Source organism: Camellia sinensis, chromosome 15, assembly GCF_055761805.1.
Source record: "Camellia sinensis isolate YWXY chromosome 15, ASM5576180v1, whole genome shotgun sequence".
NCBI classification, from domain to species: Eukaryota; Viridiplantae; Streptophyta; class Magnoliopsida; order Ericales; family Theaceae; genus Camellia; species Camellia sinensis.
Window position 1 is genome coordinate 125338092 of NC_138975.1, and position 25317 is coordinate 125363408.

General features: G+C 35.5%; 1 protein-coding gene and 1 non-coding gene across 7 annotated transcripts; both read right to left on the bottom strand.

Annotated features, from left to right (window-relative positions):
- Positions 1-355: 355 nt before the first annotated feature.
- LOC145813269 (uncharacterized) lies at positions 356-9904 on the bottom strand. Its single transcript, XM_082908551.1, has 3 exons — positions 8767-9904; positions 8178-8657; positions 356-888 (listed from the first exon to the last, which is right to left on the bottom strand). Exons 1-3 carry the CDS (start codon positions 9902-9904, stop codon positions 356-358), a joined length of 2151 nt encoding a protein of 716 aa, XP_082764677.1.
- Positions 9905-12135: 2231 nt separating this feature from the next.
- LOC114320557 (uncharacterized) lies at positions 12136-20074 on the bottom strand. 6 transcript variants are annotated; one of them, XR_014356286.1, is made up of 4 exons: positions 19807-20074; positions 17568-17645; positions 14024-14506; positions 12136-13082 (listed from the first exon to the last, which is right to left on the bottom strand). It is a non-coding gene; the product is annotated as an uncharacterized LOC114320557 (transcript). The 6 variants fall into 6 exon arrangements; XR_014356285.1 differs by lacking the exon at positions 12136-13082 and adding an exon at positions 13366-13743; XR_014356283.1 differs by lacking the exon at positions 12136-13082 and adding an exon at positions 13366-13589 and having other exon boundaries at positions 19807-20073.
- Between the last annotated feature and the right edge of the window lie 5243 nt (positions 20075-25317).

A 25317-nucleotide genomic window follows, 5' to 3' on the forward strand; every position in this document is an offset into this window, starting at 1 on the left:
GACAACTGAACCCAAAACTATTGACAAATAGACAATTGACAAATTTGACAAAAGAGAGGCATTCTTCTCCCCCTTTGTCATCAACAAAAAGAGGTACGCAGCTTTAGCGAGGCCAATGTGGGGCAGCTTCGCGCCACCCTTGGACAAACCACAGCATGAATTTACGGATTTGCTCACCCAAATCGGCTTCCCAGCGTTGGTTAAAAAGTTGCCAAAATTCTTCGTTGGAGGCTTTGATCCCATAGACTGCTATCACCGTGCTCTCAACACTTTCTTTAGTAGCGGCAATGACTTGTTCTTGCTGTAGCTTCATGCGGTCATTGTCTTGCTGCATGGCAGTCTGCTGAGTGACAAGTTATAGAACCAAGGCGCTCAATTCATCGATCTTTTCTTCCATGGAAGAGGATGAGGAGGCAGGTATAGTGTGAGAAGAGGATGGAATGTTAGAGGCAGAAATAGAATGAGAGGAGGATGGAATGTTGGAGACAGGAGCAGAGGTGGTCCCTAGGTCGAGATTATTGAGCCTAGAGTTGATTGAAGCAATCCCATCAAAGAGGGGACCCTGAACTAAGGAGTCAAGATGGTCAATTTTAAGAGATAGAGAGGAGAGATCAAAAGAAGATGGTGGAGAAGAGAGGTTAGGAGAGGAGAAGTGTCGAGTGAAGGAACTGGGAAGAGAGGAACCGGGGGTAGAGAAACCAGGGGAAGAGAAACTAGGTTTCTTGGTTTTGGTCCAGGTTTGATTGATTAGAGAGTACCCCATATTACGCAGAGTGTCAATCCCATACCGAGAGGGATCTCGAGGGATTTTTTCTTCCCCCTTTAGGTCGATGTTGAAATGCTTGAAAATCATACCAAAAAGAAGGGCTCGATTATTTGTTTGTGAGCCTAAATGATAAATGAGTTACCAAAAACCCAAAATCAATAAGGTAGCCAATGGCTAGAGCCCAAATGAGAAATGTATGACCGTATGTGATGGCATCGAAACAGCCAGAATGTGAAAGGATGTTGTGTGTGATAATGTGATGGAGTAGTCTCAGTTCAAGGGAAAGGTCTTTCCCTGTTCCCTGAAATGGGGGCATTACCCTGTAAATCAAGGTTATTTGTGATGAACCGAAGACCACGAAGTTGGGAGTAATTTGGCGAGTTAAGGGAACCAACCGTTAGTGTGACCCTTCCACCGTCATTGGAAGTTTTCAAAATCGAGTTTATGACAGAGGGATTTAAGGTGAAGGACACACCCTTGACAAACACTCTAGGGTATGAGAAGAGGATTGTGAATCATAAGAGAGATTAGCAAAGAATTCTTTGATCAGTGTGGGGTAAATGACACAATGTCCTTGTTGAAGGAGGATCGAGCGTCATTGTTCTTGAAGCGTTGGACAGAAGAAGAGGACGTACCAGCGACTGAGGAGGTGGAGGAACGAGGGCATTTTCTAGTTAGAACTGGAGGAGGACTCCATGGTGAGAAGAAAGAGGGCGGTCGCTAGAAGGTGGGAAGATGATCGGAATGTGGATCGCCGGAATAGAGAAAGGGGGTTAGGGCTAGGGATTTAATAGTGTCGTGAGAGAGAGATGAAGGGTCGAGGAGTATTTAAATATATTTGAGCGGGTGTCGACCCTAGTAAAGAGAGGGGTCGACCCTTCGACAAAAAAAAATTCGCGCGGCAAGCCCTTGGGTAACTAACATTTGTTGACCCTTAGGCACGGGGGGTCGACACTAAAAAACAGTGTCCTCAATAACATCAGGTGTCGACCCTATGGAGCAGGGGGTAGACCAGGTTCCGCAGAGCCAAAAAAAAAAAAAAACAGGGCAAACCTCAACAAGTTCCACAAAGACGTATAATAATACATAGGGACCATCATGTAGGAATATTTAACATGCCAAGTTCAGTTCGTATAAGATAAAATTGTTTCTCATTGAGAGGCTTGGTAAAGATATCGACCAGTTGTTGGCTTGTAGGCACAAATTCGAGTTCAATGTCACCTTTAAGTACATGATCTCGTAGAAAATGGTGCCTTATTTCAATGTGTTTAGTGCGTGAGTGTGTAGACACCCCATTTTTGACCGACCTTAAGACTCAGACGTCGCCAGTTGAGCACTTGGTGATATTGCATGTTGTGCTTGTTCAGAAGTCTCAGAGTCGCGGCTGCGAGCCCTGCCTCCGGACTTCCGAACCCTCTTCTGTGCCTTGCCTTGGTTGGCGAACCAGACTCGGTTTTCTCAGTTTCTTTTCCTGAGGGAAGGGAGAGGTCCAGTAGACCATCTCTCAGTGGCCGTGGGCTACATTTTGTGGCCGCAGGCCATTTTGCCCATTTCGGAGTCCGGTTTCCGATTTTTCGGGACCGTTGGCCGTGTGCCTCGGGTCGGGATCGCTTAACCATCTCCGTTTGCTCTAAATTTTGGCATACATCTTATTTTCTCCCTTTTGAGGGACACTGGGGTCTGAGAAACCCACTTCGTGGCCGAATGCCACTTTCGGTGCTTAACAGCCCATTTTCGGGACCCCGAACTGCGCGTTTTGGCCCCCGAACATTTGTTTTGCAACGGTTTTCGTTCATTTTTGGCAGGTACCTCTGTTTTATCATTGGGAAGGCCGTAGAAGGGTGGGAGGCCAGTAATTGTTGCAGCAACCAGTTATATATCCTCTGACGCCCTCCGATGCCCGTTTTTCACACTTCCGGGCTAATGTTGAACACCTTGGGGCCACTTTCTTGAACTCTGAACCACATACTTGTGATGTACACACATGGGAGGACCCTAAAAGTTGGTGGCCGGCCACTAATGTTGCTTGACCCTTTTGAACCCCTCCTTCCGGGCTAATGTTGAACACCTTGGGGCCACTTTCTTGAACTTTGAACCACATATTTGTGATGTACACACATGGGAGGACCCTAAAAGTTGGTGGCCGGCCACTAATGTTGCTTGAACCTTTTGAACCCCTCCTTCCGAGCCAATGTTGAACGCCCTTGAGCCACTTTCTTGGACTTTTAACCACAGGGTTGTGTTGGGGGCACATGGGAGGACACCATTATGTGGTGGCCGGCCACTAAACCAACTTGACCCTTTTGACCCCTAGCCGGCCGGCTAGGGGATGTGGCCGGCCGGCCACCTGAAACAAAAATACCTGGCCGGCCATGATCCTCACACTGTTCACTTTACAGCTGTATGGCTTTATCCCCCAGAAAATATCTCAATCCGGGGGATATTTTGTGGGGGAAAGCTTGTCTCTTTTTTCCCCCACCTTTACTCCCTCTTTTTGTTCCATATAACCAGCCTCCAACACTTGAAGAAGGGGTTAGAAAAAATTGCTTCAAGCCTTGATACACTAATCTCCCTCTATCTCTCTCATTTTCTCAAAAACACCCAAGTTTCACCTCATTTTCTTCATCACCACCAAGCTCTACCACCACCACTCCATTCCAGCAGCAAGGGGAGGAATTCCAGCAGCTAAGAGGCAACAAATTTGGTCCAAGAAGCAACAAAAGTATTGATCTTCAAGGGTGAGTCCATTTTCCCTCTTTTCTAGTTCATTTTTGCACCATTCCTCTAGCCATCATGCTTGCTGTTTTGAGCTCCGACCAAAACTGAAAAGGTCATTTTTTTGAGCTCATTTTCATGTCTCATTAAGGGCTCAACCCTGTTTGAGTCCTCCATCTTGCACTTGCTTCAATACCCTCTTTGTATGTCAATATTTTGCATGCTTTTTCTAACCTACGTGTGATCTATTTTGGAGTTTCTCATGAACTGTAAGTAGGCTTATTTCGAGCCCCTCTTCAACATTGAAGAAGGGCTCATCTTTGTTTGGGACCTCCATGTACCACTTGTCTTTATATCCATCTTTGGTCCCCTATTCTTGTATGACTTGGCAGCCTATCTTGGTTCCATTTTTGGTCATTTTACAGAGCTAGAAAAGTTCTTATTTTGGCCCATTCTTCATGTTTCATTAAGGGCCTTTCATGGTTTGAGGCATATTTTATACACTTCATGTTGTATCTCTCTTTTAATCCCCATTTTTGCATGTTTTTCTAGCCTATCATGCTTCGGTTTTTGGCCTTTTTACAGTACTAAAAATAGTCTTATTTTTGCCCATTCTTCATACTTCATTAAGGGTCTTTTGCCGTTTGTGGAATATTTTGTATACTTTGTGTTATAGCCTCTTTTGAGCCTCATTTTGCATTGCATTTCTAGCATGTTTGTATACTGTTTTGGGGTTTTTACAGTTCTGCAAATAGTCATATTTTTGGTCCCTCTTCAATGTTGTAGAAGGAAATTTTTCAGTTTGGGCTTTGCATATACCACTTGCCTCTTTGGCCACCTTTTGGCCCTTTTTCTTGTATGGGAGTGCAGCCATACCTGTGTTTGTTTTTGGGGTTTTTACAGTTCTGGAAAACATCATATTTTGGGCCCCTCTTCAACTTTGTTGAAGGGCCCTAACCTGTTTGGAGTTAGCAGCTATGAGTCGCTTCATAATCTCATGTTTAGGGCCATTTTTGCATGCCATTGTTGCCCTATCTTTGCTTGCTGTTTGGCCATGATTTGTAATGTAGAAATACTTATTTTGAGGCTGTCTTGCTTCTGTCTTTTCATCTCGTGTACCAATTATGCATGCTTTGTATAGCTGTAGTTCATTCTATGCGCCTAATTTGCATTTCGGGAGAGATTCCATTCATCGGGTGTGTTTTCGCCTCATTTCGGGGCTGTTTTTCCCCCACATTTCATTGCTGAAAATCCATTAGGATGTTTGCATATCATTTCCATGCCATTGCATTACATATGTCATTGCCTCGGTTTGCGTGCCTGTGTGCACGCATTTCGAGGCATTCCATTTTCATCCATCGACCTCTTATGTGAGTGTGGCTGAGGCTCTCTCATGTTAGTATAAGTCCATGTTGCATTCTATATGTCATTTCCATGCCATTGCATTGCATATACCATTGCCTCGGTTTGCGTGCCCGTGTGCACGCATTTCGAGGCACTTCATTTTCATCCACCGGCCTCTTATGTGAGTGTGGCTGAGGCTCTCTCATGTTAGTGTAAGCCCATATCACATTTTCATGTCATTTACATTGCATATGTCATTTTCTCGGTTTGCGTGCCCGTGTGCACGCATTTCGAGGCATCTCATTTTTACAGCATAGTGCATACTAGGTTGTATCTTAGATCGCATTCTGTCATTTTCTCGATTTGCGTGCCCGTGTGCGCGCATTTCGAGGCATCTCATTTTTACAGCATAGTGCATACTAGGTTGTATCTTAGATCGCATTCTGTCATTTTCTCGGTTTGCTTGCCCGTGTGCACGCATTTCGAGGCATCTCATTTTCATAACATTGTGTATGTTAGAATTGTATCTTAGTTGCATTTCATGCATGTCATGCATATTGCATCGTGTTCGGAATAGGAGTTAGCCCGGGCACGGGAAACGAGGTGCGTTTCGTACTTCGAGTGACGGAACGTGTCTCAATTCCCAGTCACCGACACTCCGGATTACCCATGATGGAGTTAGGTTCTTGTTGTGTTTACACGTGCATTCATTCTATATTGAGTTGCACATTTCGACTCCTCTGCCATCATGCATCGATATGCGTGATTGGTGGCACGAGGATCGAGGCATGCATATATCTGTGAAAATACATTGCCATGCCCCTTTCCTGCTCTCTGTTGCAGCAAAATGAAGAATCAGCAACTTTTTGGAGTTTGGCACGCATTTCAAGAAAATGTGTAAACAGAGGCTAATTGGGGCATCCCAGTGGATTTCCGCGCAAGGCAGCCCAAACATACATCATTCATCAGAAGCAAGGCAGTCCCTGGCTTGCACGCCAGTTTTACAGCTTTCTTAGTTAATTTGATTAATTAATTAGGAATTTGTATATTATTCGGACTGTATTATTTGGACTGTAATATTCTTTTATTCGGGACTGTATATTTATTTGGACCCACCGCGCGAGGGCACAACTGTAATAAGTATGCGTGTGTGTGTTGTATGTCTTCCAACCCCACGTCTTTCTTCCCTTTTATTTACCTGCTTATGATGGTTAGATTAGGGCATATTTCAATTAGCATAGAGTATGATAGCATGTTTGCATTCATTCGTCTGTTTTGCATGCACCGGGCTCGGCGCACCATACTAACTGCATCGTACTTTCAATTCCAAATTGAATACATGTTAGCTGTAGCATTCCATATGCCATCTTAGAATAGCCGAGCCTGCTATAGTCGCATTTTTGCATGTGTTGCATTAGGCATTTCTGTATACCTAGGATCATGCATGATTTCTAATACAGTTTTTGTTTTGGCTTGGAGTACTCGGTAAGTTTTATGCTTTAGCATCCTTGCATGCGTGTGAGTGACTGCCATGAATAGCATGCTTACCATGAGGCTAAATGCTTATGTGATATAACTGCCTGAATGCCTGTGGGTGAAGGTTGGGTTATTTGGATTGGAACAAATCATTGACTGTGAGTTTTAAGCCCACTAGATAGTGGCAAAACCATCTTTTCCAAGCCCACCTGCGGGTGGCAAAATCTGCATTTTAAGCCTACTTGCGAGTAGCAAACCATCTTTCAAATAAACAAGTATGAAATGTTTTGTTCCAATTCGGGCGACCCAGTCTATACTTATATGCTGTGTGCATCACATAGTAACCTAGGCTAATAACCAGAATAAGGACATACAAAGTTTTCAAAAATAGATATCATGGTTAGTAGAGGCCGATCTTTGATCGGGCGAGCGGGGGTGCTCACGAAGTGACCTTCCCCAATCGTACCCAAGTTCCCGAGCCGAGGCAACTTTGGTGATGACGGACACGTGGCCTTTGGCACCGAGTCAGGGTTTCCTAAATTTCCCATTAAAAAAACATTTAGGTGGCGACTCTGTATCTGGCAAAGCAGTCCATGTTTGGCACTTCTTTCAAAAATCTGTTTTTCTCAAAACGATTTGCCGAATTTGGACTCTTTGGTTCAGACTTAGAACCGTGACAAATTTGAGAGTCCTGAGCTGTAGTGACCCCAAAATGAACAGAACGGGAGCTCGTTCCTCCCGGGGCGTTCGGGGACGTCTACAGAGTGCTGTATGAGATTTTTAGAAAGATTAATGGCACTGGTGTTATCACATTTAATGGGAATGTGATCAAAGTGAAAATCAAAATCAAGAAGTTGTTGTTTCATCCAAAGTATTTGAGCACAACAGCTAGCAACTGCAATATATTCTGCCTCAGCAGTAGATAATGCCACTGAATTTTGTTTCTTACAAAACCATGAAGTGAGTGAATTTCTAAGAAATTGACAAGTACCACTAGTGCTTTTTTGGTTAAGTCTGCATCCCACAAAATCGGCGTCTGAGTAACCATAGAGATCAAAAACATTTGTTTTAGGGTACCAAAGACCCAAAAGTGGAGTGCCAATGAGATATCCAAAAATGCGTTTTACTGAGGTGATGTGTGATTCTTTTGGAGTTGATTGAAAACGAGCACACATACACACACTAAACATGATATCAGGTCTACTAGCTGTTAGATAGAGTAAAGAGCCAATCATACCTCGATATTTCTTTTCATCTACTGGTTTACCTTGTTCATGTTTGTCGATTTTAATCGATGTGCTCATAGGAGTAACTGTGGGTCTGGATAAGTCCATTTCAAATCTTTTGAGAAGATCTTTGATATATTTTGCTTGAGATAGATGAATACCATCTTGGGTTTGTTTTATTTGTAACCCGAGAAAGTAGGTCAATTCTCCCATCATACTCATTTCAAATTCCCCTTGCATATCCTTAGCAAATTCCTCGCATAAAAATTCATTAGTAGCTCCGAATATGATATCATCGACATAAATTTAAACTATGAGCATATCATCATTTTCTATTTTTATGAAAAGAGTGGTATCAAAATTTTCACGATAAAAACCTTTTTCAATGAGAAAATTGCTCAAGCGTTCATACTAGGCTCTAGGAGCTTGTTTTAAGCCATATAAGGCTTTTGAAAGTTTAAACACGTAGTCAGGGTGTTTGTGATTTTCAAAACCAGGAGGTTGTTCAACATATACTTCCTCCGAAATAAAACCATTTAAAAAGGCACTTTTCACATCCATTTGGTAAAGTTTAAAATTTCTAAAACAAGCAAATGCAAGCAAGGCTTCAAGGCATGCAACGGGTGCAAATATTTCGTCAAAATCAATACCCTCTTCTTGGTAACCTTGGGCTACAATTCTAGCTTTGTTACGAATAACAACACCGGATTCATCCATTTTGTTTCGAAAGATCCATTTAGTTCCAATAATAGAGTGTTCTGTAGGGCGAGGAGACAAATTCGAAACTTCACTTCTTTCAAATTGATTTAACTCTTCTTGCATAGCAAGAATCCAGTTCTCATCAAGTTCAGCCTCAGAAAAATTTTTTGGTTCAATTTGAGAAACAAAGGCTAAATTACCACAAATATTATTAAGAGACGAACGAGTTCTTACTCTTTGAGTAGCGTCTTCTATAATGAGATTTTTGAGATGTCCATGAGCATACTTCCACTCTTTGGGTAGATCATGTTCCTTTATGGGATGGGCATATTCTTTTTGAAGATCTTCCATAGAAATTTCAACATTGGGTTTCCAGGAATGAAGTTTATCATTTTTTGATAAGTAAAGGCTTTCAATCCTTAAATTAGAATCTGTAGCATCATCAATAACAATATTCTTGGAAGCAAATGAGTTAGATTCATCAAAAGCAACAAGTATGGATTCTTCAACGAGTAAGGTTCTTTTATTAAAATGCTTTACTAGAGTTTGCATATCCAAGAAAAATAGCTTCATCAGATTTTGCGTCAAATTTCCCTAGATTCTCTTTATTGTTATTTAGTACGAAGCATTTATAACCAAATGCATGAAAATGGCCAATGTTGGGTTTTCTACCTTTCCATAGTTCATATGGTGTTTTCTTCAAAATGGGTCTAATCACGGCACGATTAATAACATAGCAAGCAGTATTTACGACTTCTGCCCAAAAATATTTTGGCAAATTATTTTCACAAAGCATAGTACGAGCCATTTCCTCAAGAACTCTATTTTTTCTCTCTACCATACCATTTTGCTGAGGCGTTCGAGGACCAGAAAAATTATGATCAGTGCCATGCTCATTATAAAATAGAATAAATTCATCATTATCAAATTCTCTACCATGATCACTTCTAATGGTACAAATAGTAAGACCAACTATATTTTGAATACGTTTACAAAGAGCTGAAAAAGCAGAGTAAGTATCACTTTTGTGTGCCAAGAAAATCACCCAAGTAAATCTAATATAATCATCCACACAAACAAGGAAATAAGATTTTCCTCCAAGACTTAGAGTTCTAGATGGACCAAATAAATCAATATGCAATATTTGAAGTGGTCTAGATGTGGAAATGATATTTTTGGATTTGAAAGAGACTCGTGTTTGTTTTCCTTGTTGACAGGCATCACAAAGTCTATCATTTTCAAAAGTAATTTTTGGCAAGCCAATGACCAAGTCAAATTTTGAAAGTCTTGAAAGTAAATCCATATGAGCATGTCCTAGCTTCCTGTGCCATAACCAACCAGATTCATTTAAAGCAGATAAACACTTAACATTGTGATTATGAGATAAACTAAGCAAGTCAAAAGTATACACGTTCTCATCCCTATGACCAACAAAAAGCACTGAGTTATCATTTGAATTTTCAATAGTGTAGAAGGACTTATCAAAGGAAACATGATTGCCTTTATCACACATTTGACTAATACTAAGCAAGTTATGTTTCAATCCTTTAACAAGCAATACGTTCTCAATAATGGGTGACGAAGTTTTACCGATACCACCTTCACCTATGATTTCTCCCTTACTATTGTCTCCAAAGGTTACATGACCTTCGTCTTTGGATTTAAGAGTTGAGAACATTGCTCTATTGCTGGTCACGTGCCTTGAGCAAGCACTGTCAAGTTACCACCGGTTGTTGCTGAATTTTGACCTAAAGCACACCTGCAAGAATCAAATTTTTGTTGGCTTTTTGGTACCCATTCTTTTTTGGGTCCATGAAGGTTAGAAGTTGAAGTGTTTTTGGGAACCCACTTCTTTTTCATTTTATTGAATGAGTTTCTCTTAGCAGGGCATAAAGGAGAGATATGGCCTTTTTTTCCACAGTATATGAGTATGGTTAGATGAAGAATATCCAAAGGATTTTTGGGAAGTTATAGCTTTCGAAAATGGTTTATAGCCAATCCCCATTCTTCCAAAGGTTTGAGTTTGACTTTTGAGAATTTTGTCTAAGGTATCTCTCACTTGAGTAAATTTTGAAAGAACATTTTTTAGATCTTCTATGTTTTCATTTAAGATAATTTTCTTTTTTTTTTTAAATTTCATTTTGCTTTTGAAAAACTTCTTTTTCCTTTGAGAGTTCTTTCTCTTTTTCCATTGGCAAGACTTCATTTTCTAAAGTTTTAATTTTAGAAGTTAAGAATTCCTTTTCTTGAGATAAATTTAAAATCATTTTCTTTTGACAATTACTTTTCAAACTTAATTTTTTAAATTCATCATGCAAGTCATCCAAAAGCAGTTTGTAATTCATTGAAAGTAAATGAGTCATCATTTACCTCATCTTCAAGTGTCATTAAGCATAGATTTGCTACTTTATTTTTGCAAATATCCATCTCTGAGTCGCTGTCATCACTGTCTTCTCTCCATGCTGCAATCATGGCTTTCTTCTTATCCTTTTTGAATTGTTTTTTAAGCTTTGGACATTTTGATTTGTAATGACCCGGCTTGTTACACTCATAGCAGATTACTTCAGCCTTTTTATGACTTTCTCCTTTTTGAAGATCTTTGTTGAAATCTTTTCTGAAAAACTTCCTTACACCTTGCTTCTTCTTCACAAATCTTTTGAATCTTTTGGTAATGAAAGCCATCTCTTCGTCTTCTTCCGAAGCATCATCTTCTTCCTCTTAAGATTTTGTAGTGGATTTGAAAGCTATCCCTTTCTTCTTATTCTTGTCTTCTTCTTCTTTTCCTTCTTGCATAATGATCTCATGGGTTAGAAGAGATCCCATTAGCTCATCAAGACTTAATGTTAACAGATATCTTGCTTCTATCACTGCAATGACTTTGTTCTCCCAACTTTTTGGCAATGATCGAAGGACTTTTCTAACAATTTCTGCATTAGAGTAAGTCTTCCCAAGGGATTTAAGACTGTTAATAATATTAGTAAAACGAGTAATCATTTGGGATATGTTTTTATCTGGTTTCATCTTGAAGAGCTCATAGTTATGAACGAGTAAACTCACTCTAGATTCTTTAACTTGAGTGGTTCCCTCATGAGTTACAATAAGTTTATCCTAAATTTCTTTAACAGTGGTGCAAGTGCATATTCTGTTAAACTCGGTAGCATCAAGTGCACAATACAACATATTAATAGTTTTGGCATTTAATTGAATATCTTTATAGTTAGCACTCGTCCACTCACTCTCAAGTTTGGGTACTAACAGACCATCTACGGTTTTAGTGGGTACCTTAAGACCCTCACATATGATTTTCCAAACTTCATAGTCAGTAGATTGAATGTGCATAATCATGCGGGTTTTCCAATAGTTAAAATTTGTTCCACTGAAGAAGGGAGGTCTGTTTGAGGCTTGACCTTCAGGGAGAGAAGAGCTAGGGTTTGCCATAGATCACTCTAAGACGATTAAGTCAAGTTACTAAAAACGAGGCTTTGATACCAATTGTTAAACAGGAAAGCAACCCAAGAGGCGGGGTGAATTGGGTAATTAAAAATTTGATCAAAAAAATAAGGTTCAAAAGAACTTATGTAAATAAATACAGCAGATAATCATAAGATTAACAGACAGTAAGGAGAGTAGGAAAGAAGAACTTAACACATAGACTTATAGTGGTTCGGCTCACCGGCCTACGTCCACTCCTCAAGAATCCTCTGTGAGAATTTCTTCACTATGAATCGATGCACCACCAAGTTCTTCCAACTTGAGGTTTAATTTTACACAAGGACTTACTTCAATCTGTTGTGGAACTCACTCAACAAAATGCCTCACTTTACAACTGTTTTACTCAGAAACTAAGAACTTAGAAGAAGAGGTTCAACAATCCTCTTTGGCTATTACAATCTCTCAAAAGATGGAATATGAAAGTGAAAGATCTCACAAAGTTTTGGACTTGTTTAAATCTGAAAAATGGGAGAACACAAGTCAAATCAAAGATATACCAGTGATGCTCAGAATGTTTGGAGTTGTTGCAGTGGAATGTCGTACTTGCAGCTGTGGAAAACTTCCTGATTTATAGCCTTCTTGTTCAACTCAAATCGTTGAAGAAGGAACTTACTCACGTGAGTAAACTATCCGTTGGAGCTAGACAATGAGAATCCTTTCCAGCTGTTGTGAGTGGAGAATGTTTGGTGTTGACTGTTTTCTGACCATTGGAAATGGAGCTTCCTCAAAGGAAGTGATGCCCATGCTTGGAAGATAAGAAAATAGTAGAGGGACATAATGTTGTCTCCATGTTCTTTCCTTTTTCTGATCTTGGGAGAGGTGTGAGTGAAGAATGTTCCCTCCATTATGTTAGAAAATGTTGTCTCAAGATTCCTTTTGATTAGTATAAAATATGTCTGAGAATGATGTCACAGATACCCTCTTTGAGATGGAAGATGGCAGCCAGGTTTTGTTCAACCCAGACATAAGGGTGTCAACCCCTGCAAGTTGGGTGTCGATCCTTTGCTCTGATTTTTCTTTCCTGAGTTGAGGTACACGTGTTCCAGGTGTCAACCCTTGCTACTGATGGTGTCGATCCTTGTGGCTGAAGTGTATACTATTTTTTGGTGTCGACCCTTACCATTGGAGTGTATACTGCTTTTTGGTGTCGACCCTTGCTGCTGTTGGTGTTGACCCTTACCACTGGAATGTATACTGCTTTTTAGTGTCGACCCTTGCTGCTGTTGGTGTCGACCCTTGCATCTGAAACACTTAGCCATTTTTTCAACTTCTTCCTGGTGTCGACCTTTGCTTTTTTGGTGTTGACCTTTTGTTTTGGAACACTTTAACTTTTTAGAAGATTATTATAGTGTCGATCCTTGGACCTGTGTTTAGCCAGAGATAGAGTTTTGCAACCAAGAGCTAATGCTTATGTTTTTGATATTTTAAAAGGTTTTTTGAAACATAATTATCTTGAGTCTCAAAATAATTTGAATCAAGAAGTACAAATGTTAATTTTGAAAACTTTAAATAATAAAGTGTCCGTCATAAATCAAAATCAAATCAAAATTCAAGTTTGAGTAACCTTGGGGCTAACAATCTCCCATTTTTTGATGATGACAAATAATTAAAAATAAATCAAGAACTCCCCCTATCAATAGGGCTTCATGACCAAAGTAAAGAGAGTGAGAGATGAATAGATAAAAAGAAGGCTGTGAGCTTCGCCTTGTCAATGTGTGTGTTCGTATCACAAGTATTGAATGAAATCACAACCTTATAGAAAATGTAAAATATTTGATATTTATTTCAATAAATAAATAAATACAAAAATAAGATTATAAACTCCAATATCGATATGCGAAGATATCATCACGTACTCAAAAGGGTTGCATCTGCAAAAAGAAAAAAAAAAAAGTCATTTACAATATAATTAATTTCAAGCTTACAGAAAATGTAAATATTTCATGTTTATTTCAATAAATAATAAGATTGTAAGCTCCAATATCGATATGTCAAGATATCATCACATACTCAAAAGGATTACATCTGCAAAAAGAAATCAAAAAAAATAATAGTAATCACTTACAATATAATTAATTTCAAGCTTACAGAAAAAGTAAAACTTTTGATATTTGTTTCAACAAATAATAAATACAAAAATAAGATTGTAACATATATATAAATCAAGTGCCAAACAATGATACTTTACAAAACAACACAGTATAGGGTCCATACTATTGTGAGTGTTCTGTAATCCATTCTATGGTTTGTTTGTGTATGTAGAACTACTGTTATAAAATTAGTTCACAAGGCGCATGGGTCAAACCTTTGGATGTGATCGAGAATGAGAAGCCTTGGTCCAAGAGGGATTTGGACATCTCTAAGAGCACTGAAACATATCACTGTGGAAAATACCATCAAAATATAAATATAGTTAAAATGAAAGTGTAAGGGATGGGTGAATCTTAACTACTTGACTATCGGTGAGCAAAGGCAAAATGGTGTCGGTTAACAAGCCTTTCTTGAAATTCTTCTCATAATTCTGGAGGCCAACGTTGATTAACATGCTTCTCGTTTTCACGTAAAGCACATCTTCAACTGCTGGTTGAGAAAACTTTTCCCCTAGCTGCATGACCACATGGAAAATGCTCTAAGCACGGTAAGTATATCAACACAAAACAATTATAGATTCATCTCAACATCCTCACCTGGCTCAGAGAAGGCCACGGACAATGGCATACACAAATCAATTCACGTGATACACAATTGCTTAAACCTTACTTTTCCAGGACATTCATTCAGGTTTTCCCTGTATGAAAGGTTGAATATAAATAGTTCTCTTCATATAGATTAGATACATTTTCTTCTGCTCGATATTCAAGAATTATTTTAAATTTTTTTATAGCATTCCATGCATATTTTCCTCTATATGGAAAATATTGAAAAAATATCAGAAATCCATGCAGACTTTCTTGGCTAGGGATTTAATCTTAGGAAGGAATGCACAAAATCATGTCAAACCCAAATAATGCAATTGAATACAATAACTTTAAGCATTGTCCAAGCCTTTAATGTTCAGCATGTTACCATCACATTGTAATAGATTGACTATATCATGTTGTTTTTGAAAATCTGTGGAGATGTACATAAAGAATCAGAGACAGCATCTCCAAAAACCTTGCCAATGGGACATAACTAAATATGTCTGTCTTTGCAAACTTATTTAAACTAAAGTTTTTTTCTTTGTTCAAGTAGCTACGGTTTCTGGAAGAACCTGAGGGAGTGACAGTCTAATTAGGCTCTAGATTTAAAATCGGTTGAATTAGTCAAGTCAGTTTGGATTAGTCAAGTCAAGTCAGTGACAGTCTACGGTTTCTTTGTTCAAGAGTGAAAGTGAGTTTTCAACAAACTCAGTTTGGCTCTAAACTTAATTTCATAAGTCTTGTTTTTTGATACAAGTCATTTGTGCCTAATTAGTCAAGTGTGTCAAGTTTCATTGACATCCGACGCTGTTTGACCATTTTAGTGAGTCAACCGGTTCGAAAAAAGAGTTTCTGAAGAACAAGTTTTCATAAACGGAAATTAGGCTCTAGATTTAAAACCGGGAATCAGTTTTGAGTTTCGTCTTCTCTTACAAGTCATTTGTGCCTAGTTCGTCGTGTGTGTCATGTTTCGTTGACATCCGACGCCGTTTGAGCATTTTAGTGAGTCAACCGGTTTGAAAAAAGAGTTTCTAAAGAACAAGTTTTTCATAAACGGAAGTTAAGCTCTAGATTTAAAATCAGGAATCGGTTTTAAGTTCCGTCTTCTCCTACAAGTCACTTGTGCCTAGTTAGTCAAGTATGTCAAGTTTCATTGACATCCGACATCGTTTAAATATTTTAGTGAGTCAACCGGTTCGGACAAAGAGTTTGTAAAGAATCGGTTTTCATTAACGGAAAATAGGCTCTAGATTCAAAATTGAGAATCAGTTTCAAGTCTTGTTTTCTCTTACAAGTCATTTGTGCCTTGTTAGTCAAGTGTGTCAAGTTTCATTGACATCCGACGCCATTCGAGCATTTTTGTGAGTCAACCGGTTTGGAAAAAGAGTTTGTAAAGAATAAGTTTTCATAAATGGAAATTAGGCTCTAGATTCAAAGTTAGGAATCAGTTTCGAGTCCCGTCTTCTCCTACAAGTCATTTGTGCCTAGTACATCGTGTGTGTCAAGTTTCATTGACATCCGATGTCATTTGACCATTTTAGTGAGTCAACCGAATCGAAAAAAGAGTTTCTAAAGAACAAATTTTCATAAACAGAAATTAAGCTCGAGATTCAAAACCAGGAATTGGTTTTGAGTCCCGACTTCTCCTACAAGTCATTTGTGCCTAGTTCGTCGTGTATGTCAAGTTTCGTTGACATCCAACGCCGTTTGACCATTTTAGTGAGTCAACCGGCTTGGAAAAAAAGTTTCTAAAGAACAATTTTCATAAACGAAAATTAAGCTCTAGATTCAAAACTGAGAATCAGTTTCAAGTTTCGTCTTCTTCTACAAATCATTTGTGCTTAGTTCGTCGAGTGTGTCAAGTTTCGTTGATATCCGATGTCGTTTGATCATTTTAGTGAGTCAACCAGTTTGGAGAAAAAGTTTCAAAACGAACAAGTTTTCAAACTGTTTGAAAGTTTTACCGCATCATCTGGTGGTGGTGTATGTGGGTTCTCATTGGCCTCATAATCCATAGGTTCACTGTGGCCACTTAATGCATCCGGTACATATGATATTCATGGTATTCTTTCTTAATCGTATTTATATTCAATGATAGAATTGTGCTGAAATTAGATATTTATAAAACATAATTTATACCAAACATGTTTGTTGTGATTTATACTCCTCTTCTTGGGACACATTAGCCAACATTTCAGCTTTCATTTGTCTTATCTGTGTTGAAAGCTCTGCTCTCATCTCCTCCCTCAATTCTTCTCTAATCTCATCCTTCAGCTCGTCTTAACTCTATACAAACCTACTTGGTGATCTCAGCAACAGTCAATGACTAAGATCCTGACTATGATGACTTAGATGCATCTCCATCAAGTGATAAAGCTAACTTGCAAATGCCATAGGTTTCCAAAACATAAGTATATTATAGGCTTTAAAATTAAAAGTTCCCAGAACATTTTTTTTTTTTTTTGGGAAAACATATCCTAGTGGGAAGTGTTTAATTTATGAGTCCCACAAATTTCTAACTAAATGAACATGGACAAAAGTTATGGGAAAGTTGATTTTTCCTGTACTTTGCTTTTTTTTCCTAACAACTGAATGGAGCCTTTATGATTAGACGATTCATCAAAAAACATTCCATGGTTAGTGCATCACTTGACATTGAATTCAGTAGTGCTATACAAACTAACAGACTCAAAAGACACTTTTGAAATAAAAAAACAATTCTTAATACTTCCAAAACTTCCCCAAAACTTCCACTTCAAGCTATTCACAAATTTATTTGCAAAATCTGTCAATTAGAACAACAATTCTCCTATAAGATTGTATAATTGTATCCTTGCCCTATCTATTTGTTGTTTCCTAAAATAATAACATTCATCTAGGACCTAGGTGGAAGTGTGGTTTCAACATGAGAAATGGCACTCTAATGCCAATGGTGATAGAGAAATAGCATCATTGATCAAACACACCATAAGGGTACAGGACCAATAGGCCAAAAATGGGTTTGTGTCGCAATTATTGAACGATCTACTCCATACAGTTATGATCTTATAAGGCTAGGGAAATTTTTTTTCCATACAATGAAGGCCAGAACCATATTAAAAATAAAATTAAAAAAAATACTTTCTATTCAACAGAAAGCTCAAGGTGCAATAGTAAATAAATACTCACTTGTCCTTGTACAAACTGAAAACCCCATTGGAATGAATTAAGTCATAAGACCTTGGATATGTGGAGAAAGCTTCACTCCTGAACCCAAAAGATTATAATTTGTGAATACGTAATTTTTATCTCTGTGTTGAATACAAAGAAAGGAAATGAATAGAGTAATAAAACTTGGACTTACGCCAAACAAATAAATTTTGTCCAACTAACAGTGAGCATATCATGTCAACAGAAGGTAAACAAATCAAAACCTTGCCAACCCAAGTCATTAATAAATAGTTTGTTATCCCCATAACAGATCTTCCAAAAGACTGCAAAGGTCAAAACTGAAGTGTGACTAAGGAACCTCACTTCTTGCATAGATACAATGGTTGACATAAACTACTAGGTAATTTACACATCATACAAAATCTCTTTTTTGGGTTGGGTTGGTTTAAAAAACATGTAAAATAGAGTCATATCAATTAGCCGAGCAGGATAGATATTGATCAATTAGGAGAAGTGGTAATGTGGGTTTATACCATTTCTTATCTTTCTTTAAGTGAAACAAAATTGAAACCAACATCAATATTATATGAGCAACACAAATGGACCATAAGATAAGAAGCCGTGTTATAGCATAGCAAATTAAATTCAACTAAAGGACTCAAAATTGTGTAATAAGAAGATCGTTAATTTTCTCAATTTTTCACGTTCCTTGGGTTTAGCCATCCTTTGTCTACACGTTCTATCAGTGTCAAGCAAATAGGTATCATTCAATAAGGGTGCAAAAGACTTGGTTGGTGGCACTTATGTGCTCGATGTGGAGTTTATGAAGAAGCGGAATAAACATACTATAGAGTATATAAATATGACAATACATAGATTGAAGATATCTCTACTTCATAACTTTTATTTTTGAAATAAAAGAAAATTTTGTGAATCTTCTTTTCCTAACCACAAGTCAAAAGCCATTTCTTCTTTTAACATTTCTCAAATATGAACTATATTCCACTGTTCTAAAAGTACTGCTAAATTGCCAACCACATGAAAAGAATAGATGTCACCTCAAAGAGAATTAAGAGAGAGAAAGAGAGTTTATAACAAAAATTCTCTACCACGAATGCAATAACTTCCTTAAAATAATACTCTGAAGAAATCCACTACTTTGTGACATCATAATTCAAAACATAGATTCTTAAAATGAAACCAAATCTAAAGTGTTTTTGTTTATTAATGTTGAAGAAAATCTCATAAATTTTTAATGAAAATACTAACCACAGTCTAATGTTGATATACATATAAAAAGTATTAAAATATAAAAAAAACCAACCAACAATAGCCAAAAAAAACCAAGCACAAGCCCAAAAAGTAGCACTGCAACATCCAAAAAAAGAAAAAATAGGGAAAAAAAAAACACCAAACAACCCTCCAGCTGAAAATGCTACCCAGCAACAGCACACAACAAGTCCAACTACGAGCTTGAAGCATTACTCCAAAAGACTGAATAATTTCCTCCAAAATTGGCCACTCTTAGTGTAAAATGTTATCCAACCAAGCATCAATTGATATCTATCATTGATCCACTCAATTGTATGAATCAATAGGGCCAAGAAAGATGAAAAAAAAATATTGTTCATAATAAGCCATACCCAACCAAGTTCTAAACATCCTTACAAATCTACAGCCTACATTATCAATGCTCTCAATTATTACATTGACCTCTAAGACATTTGGCATCCATGTTAACTACCATTCCCTTAATTTTTAGTTTCAGAGGAAACTCCCCTATACCAACATCACTAACAACCTCTTTGTTGCTCTTGCCCAAAATTCTTGCAACAGTTCATTACCAACAAAGTTGTGGGATTATTTCCATGTCTAAAACAGTTGGAGCACCTAACGTGTCATTTCCCTTAATGGATTAAATAAATAATAATAGTTTCACATGTATGCAAATTAGTATTATTTATTAAAACTAAATGCATTGCATCTTAGGGTAAAAAAAAAAATAAATAAATAAAGCAAATGAAATAGTCTAAATTTTCAAAGAAGTTCTGCTTGTACATTGTGACATTTGATCAAACACGTAGCAGACACAAAGGGAAGTTAAAGAAATCTAAGAAAATAAAACCCAAACAGAGAGAGAATAAATATATACAGAGGGGTGATCAAAAATCAAAGCAATCATAAAAAGGAAATGAAACAAAATATTCAAAACCAAACTGAGAGAGAGAGAGAGAGAGAGAGAAGGGATCTAAAATACCTCATGATATTTCTCAATATCTGTCTCCAATTCTTGAATACTCGAAGCGACGACGGCGGCGCTAACGCTTGCTCGAAGATACGACGTCGGTGGTAGCACTGAAGGAGAAGAATATGTGACATCGGCGGCAACGCTGAAGAGAGAGGAGCTAGGGTAGAAAGCGAGGAGGGCAGAGAATGAGCGTGTGTTTTAAGAGAGAGAAGGGGGAGAAAGAATTGTGCGAAGATTTGGGGCAAAAAATTGGGCGCCATTATGAAATTCGGGTATGGGGTCGAGGGCGCGAAAGTAATAATAAGGATTAAGTTTTTGCAACGAGTTTAAGGACCGTCGCCAATGAGTAAACATAAAGTCTTTTGTGATGGACTAACAAAAGGTGTCACACAAAAAAAAAAAAAGATGAAATTTTTTTTTGCAACGAATAACATACCGTCGCGTATAATATTACTTTTTACCACAATCTTGGATTTTCCGTCTCTAATAATGGTATTTCTTTTGTACCTTTTTTGCAACCATCAATTGTCATCACAAAACAATTAATTTCATGACAGTTTCTTTGACCATCGCAAAAGCTTGTTTTTTGCGATAATTTTTAAACCATCGCAAAAAACTCCGTGTCTAAAGCCTCCTTTTCTAGTAGTGTCGTACCTACACCCATACGAAATATTTATATATATATATATATATAACTAAGACAATGCTAATCTTTGAGTAGCACTAGTGATGCTACTTTTGTTAAATTTTGTTGTTAAATTGTAATCATAAGATTAGCCTAAGACATTTAATTACACGAGGGGGAGTGGTTAAATTTGATTGAGCCCTGACCTATTAAATTCAAATGTATAATAGTTGCCAATTGAACTAGCCTAAGTAAAATAAAATTTACCTTATTAGCTTTGTTAAAAAACCTCACTATTTCCACGCTAAATCTTGGCTAAACCAAGCATAAATCAACTCAGGCTGGTTGGTAATCTAGCAACCAAACACCAAGGCTCTATAGTTGAAGATTCATAAGATTTTTAATTTATAATAATAATAAAAAAAATACATGTCATGAAATCATTGGATTTTTCACTATTTATTAGGCTAGCTGCTTTTCCTTAGCTGTATGGGTCTACTAATTATTTTTTAACATTAATGCATTTCCTATCATTTTGGCAAAACAAAAAAAAAACAAACAAACAAACGAACAAACAAAAATCTTTGGATTTCTCGCCTCAAGTCATGGATGGGTCTAGGGGGTACGGTGGCATACCCAAGATTAGAAAAGTTATATATATTATATTACTAATAATAAGATAATTCTAAAAAATGAGAAGTTACATGTTTATTTATCTTTCTAAAATTTGAATTCTGAATCCCTCATTGCCTCAAATATAATTAGTTGTTATTTGATCAATATGATAATATCGTTCTATTCCTTTAATAAAAGGTCAATTGCATTTCTAAAGTTCTTTTTTCTGTTTAAATTTCACTATTTTCATTTAGAGACTTAAAAACAATATATGTCTCTTCCACATATTCTTTATATACAAAACAAAATTTTAAAAATATAAATTAGAGTTCAAACAAAATATATGTCACAAAATTGAGTTATTTTCATCTAATACTTTTGTTTTCAATTTTATGTCACACAATAACTTCTCTTTTCTTTTTCTTTTTCTTTTTCTTTTTAATAAGAGAATGGATTTTTCGCATTAAAAAATTTGGTGGCTCTTTACTACAAAATTTCAATATAGTAATCTTATTGCAGTTTTAAAATATGTATACTAAATTCCTTTTTCAAACAATTTATACACATGTAAAATAATAGTCCTCTTCTGAATAAAAATTACAAATCTATTATAATTCAAAGTAAACCGTATTAAGCGTAAAACCTTTTTCTTTTCTTTTTTTTAAAGTAGTTTTATTTTTTATAAGTATATGTTTCTAAATTTCACATTTTCATTTTGTTCATAGCATGGGTGCACTGCTAATACATACAATGCAAAAAATATCAATTCTCTTCTTGTTTTCTTCGGATTAATTTCCCGTTGTACCACATATTTTAAATAATAATAATAATAAAAGAGAAATTCTATTTATCACCGATTTTTCATCCTTATTTTGTATCACCACTTACATGTATATTTATGATTGGCTCCCTTGTTTAGAAATAATTCTTAAGAAATTAATAAAAGTAGTGAGCATCTTGCCATGTATGCACTTATATAAAAACGATGAAAAAAATAAGTGATATATAAAAGCACTCGTATAGTAAAATCAACAACGTTTGGGAAAGCAAACCGAATTCAAATAGAAAAGGTTTGGGAGGGAGCATTGATAGGACAGGGTCGAGTATAAGGGTCGGTGGGGAACAACTGCCAAGATTTAAGATGAAAGTTTGAAATTATCTTACTAAAATAATTGAGTTTTACCTATTTAAATATTATTATAATTAAAGTGTATATTTTATTTTGCTTATTAACTGTTTCATATTTCTATTCCAACCATATTCTTTATTTTAATTATTTATTCAAATACTATTAATTTTGGAATGCCACGTCAGCAACAAAGATGGAAGGAAATGATCCTAATGATTAAATACATTTTGCCTAGTTATATGTAGCTAGTGAATGTGAGTTGAGCCAAAATGTCTAATCATATATGCCTAGTGTATTGGAGTTGAAAAAAGTAAGTCACACTAGATATTTTGACTAACAAATATTATATGTTTAGTAGGTTGGAGATACTCTACACTTTCATTTTAACTGTATTTATATTTTGATGATATTTTTCACGGTGATATGTTTCAGTGCTCTTAGAGATGTCAAAATCCCTCATGGACCAAGGCTTCTCATTCCCGATCACATCCAAAGGTTTTACTTATGCGCCTTGTGAACTAATTTTATAACAGTAGTTCTACATACACAAAGAAACCATAGGATGGATAATAGAATACTCACAATAGTATGGGTCCTATACTGTGTTGTTCTGTACAGTATCATTGTTTGGCACTTGATTCATATATACGTTACAATCTTATTTTTGTATTTATTTATTTATTTATTGAAATAAATATCAAATGTTTTATATTTTTCATAAATTTGAAATTAATTATATTGTAAATGATTATTATTATTATTATTTATTTTTTTTTGCAAATGCAATCCTTTTAGTATGTGATGATATCTTGACATATCGATATTGGAGGTTACAGTCTTATTTATTTATTGAAATAAATATCAAATATTTACATTTTCTGTAAGCTTGAAATTAATTATATTACAAATGATTTTTTTTTTTTTTTTGATTTTCTTTTTGCAGATGCAACCCTTTTGAGTATATGATCATATCTTCGCATATCAATATTGGAGTTTACAATCTTATTTATTTATTTATTGAAATAAATATCAAATGTTTTACATTTTCTATAAGCTTGAAATTAATTATATTGTAAATCATTTTTTTTTTTGGTTTCTTTTTGCAGATGCAATCATTTTAAGTACGTGATGATATCTTCAGATATCGATATTGCAGCTTATGATCTTATTTATTTATTTATTTATTGAAATAGATATCAAATGTTTTACATTTTCTGTAAGTTCAAAATTAATTATAGGGTAAATTATACTGGCACCCCCTGAGGTTTAGGTTTATTACAGTTCCCCCCTCAACTATTGGAAATTACATCTCCCCCCATGAGGTTTAAAGTTTTATTACAGATTCCCCTCTCAGCAATTTAATTTTTTAAATACCAATTTTGTCCTCATTGGGTAAATTACAATGACACCCCTCGCATTTTAAAAATTACAATCCTCTCCCTAAGGTTTAAAGTAGCATTACCAATTACCCCTTCGGCTAGTATTAGTTGGAAAAAAAATTTCATTGAAAAAAAAAATTAATTGGAAAAAAAATTATTTGAAAAAAAAATTAATTGAAAAAAAAAATTGTTAGTAAATTTTTTAAATTTTTGTTTAAAAACCAACGTAAACTCATTTTTTGAATTTACGTTTTTTCCTCAAATTTACAAATTGAGACAACTATTTATAAACCAAAAAAATTATCAAACAAGTTTTTATGACAGTTTTTAAAAAATTTGTAAATATAAATTGAAAACTAAAAACGAAATGGTTACCAAACAGGCCTCAGATGGTAAAAATGTCGTAAAATTAACAAATAATTAAATAAGTTACCAAGTAAGAAATGACTTATCAAAAGATTCTTATACATGGTTTGATTTTTAATTTTTTTAAAAATTAAAAATTAATTTGGTTAAGAAATAAAAAATAAAAAATAAAAAAATAATTATCATTTAAGGGTAAAAAATAATTATCATTTTAACTTTTGGGCAAGTTATATACATATGTATGGTTGTTTCAATTTAATTTGTAAAAAATTATTTCTAACCACTCGAAAGATAAAAATTATATAAAAATGATAATTATTTTTATTTTTTATTTCTTAACCAAATTAATTTTTAATTTAAAAAAAAAATCTAAAAATCAAACCATACATAACCTAAGAATCTTTTGATAAGTCATTTCTTATATTGGTAACTTATTTAATTATTTGTTAATTTTACGACATTTTAAACCTTAGGGAGGGGATTGTAATTTCTAAAATGTGAAGGGTGTCAATGTAATTTACCCAATGAGGGCAAAATTGGTATTTAAAAAAAGTAAATTGCTGAGGGGGGAAATCTGTAATGAAGCTTTAAACCTCAGGGGGGAGATGTAATTTTCAAAAGGTGAGGAGGAGAACTGTAATAAACCTAAACCTCAAGGGGTGTCAGTGTAATTTACCCTTAATTATATTGTAAATGATGATTTTTTTTGTTTTGTTTCTTTTTGTAGATGCAATCCCCTTTTGAGTACGTGATGATATCTTCATATATCGATATTGGAGCTTATTGTTGCTATTAAAACAAGTTATAATATATATGTTTTTTTATTTGTATTGTCGCTACTTTTATTTTGTTTTAGATACAAAATTTGAGTTCTTGAATATCAAAAATTAGTATTGTTGGAGGATGTTTTATATATTTTTGTAAATAATATTTGGTTTAAAATTGTTACAGGGTACATATATATTATCCTTCATATGATTTTGTGAATGTGAATATGGATGTGAACGTTGATGTGGATGTATGTGGTTGTGGATGCATTTTATTTTAGAAAATATTAATAATTTGTACAATGAATGAATTAATAAAATATATATTGATTTTATGAAAATAATTTTATTGTGACTATTAAACCGTCGCTAATGTAATTATCATTTCTTTACATTTTAGGGTAAATTACAAATACACTCCCTGAGATTTGCTTAAAGTACAGATTGTCCCCTGTAGTTTGAAAATTTACAAATATCCCCCTTATTAGAATTTTTTATTTGACAGAACTAACTAAAAGAATGAAATTCATAATTGCTCTCTTATACAATAATAAAATTACCTAAATTATTAATTGAAATATATTTCTAACATAATTCAAAACTGTTAATTGACTTGATAATTTGTTATGAAATTAAAAA

What these genes read in the sequence shown, in the direction of transcription:
- LOC145813269 (XM_082908551.1), bottom strand. Translation starts at nt 9,904, where the DNA reads ATGTTCTCAACTCTTAAATCCAAAGACGAAGGTCATGTAACCTTTGGA. An exon ending in TCTTGGATATGCAAACTCTA is followed by an intron (nt 8,658 to 8,766) that starts GTAAAGCATTTT and finishes ATGATGCTACAG; the next exon opens with ATTCTAATTTAAGGATTGAA. An exon ending in CCAAGGTTACCAAGAAGAGG is followed by an intron (nt 889 to 8,177) that starts GTATTGATTTTG and finishes TTTATCATTTAG; the next exon opens with GCTCACAAACAAATAATCGA.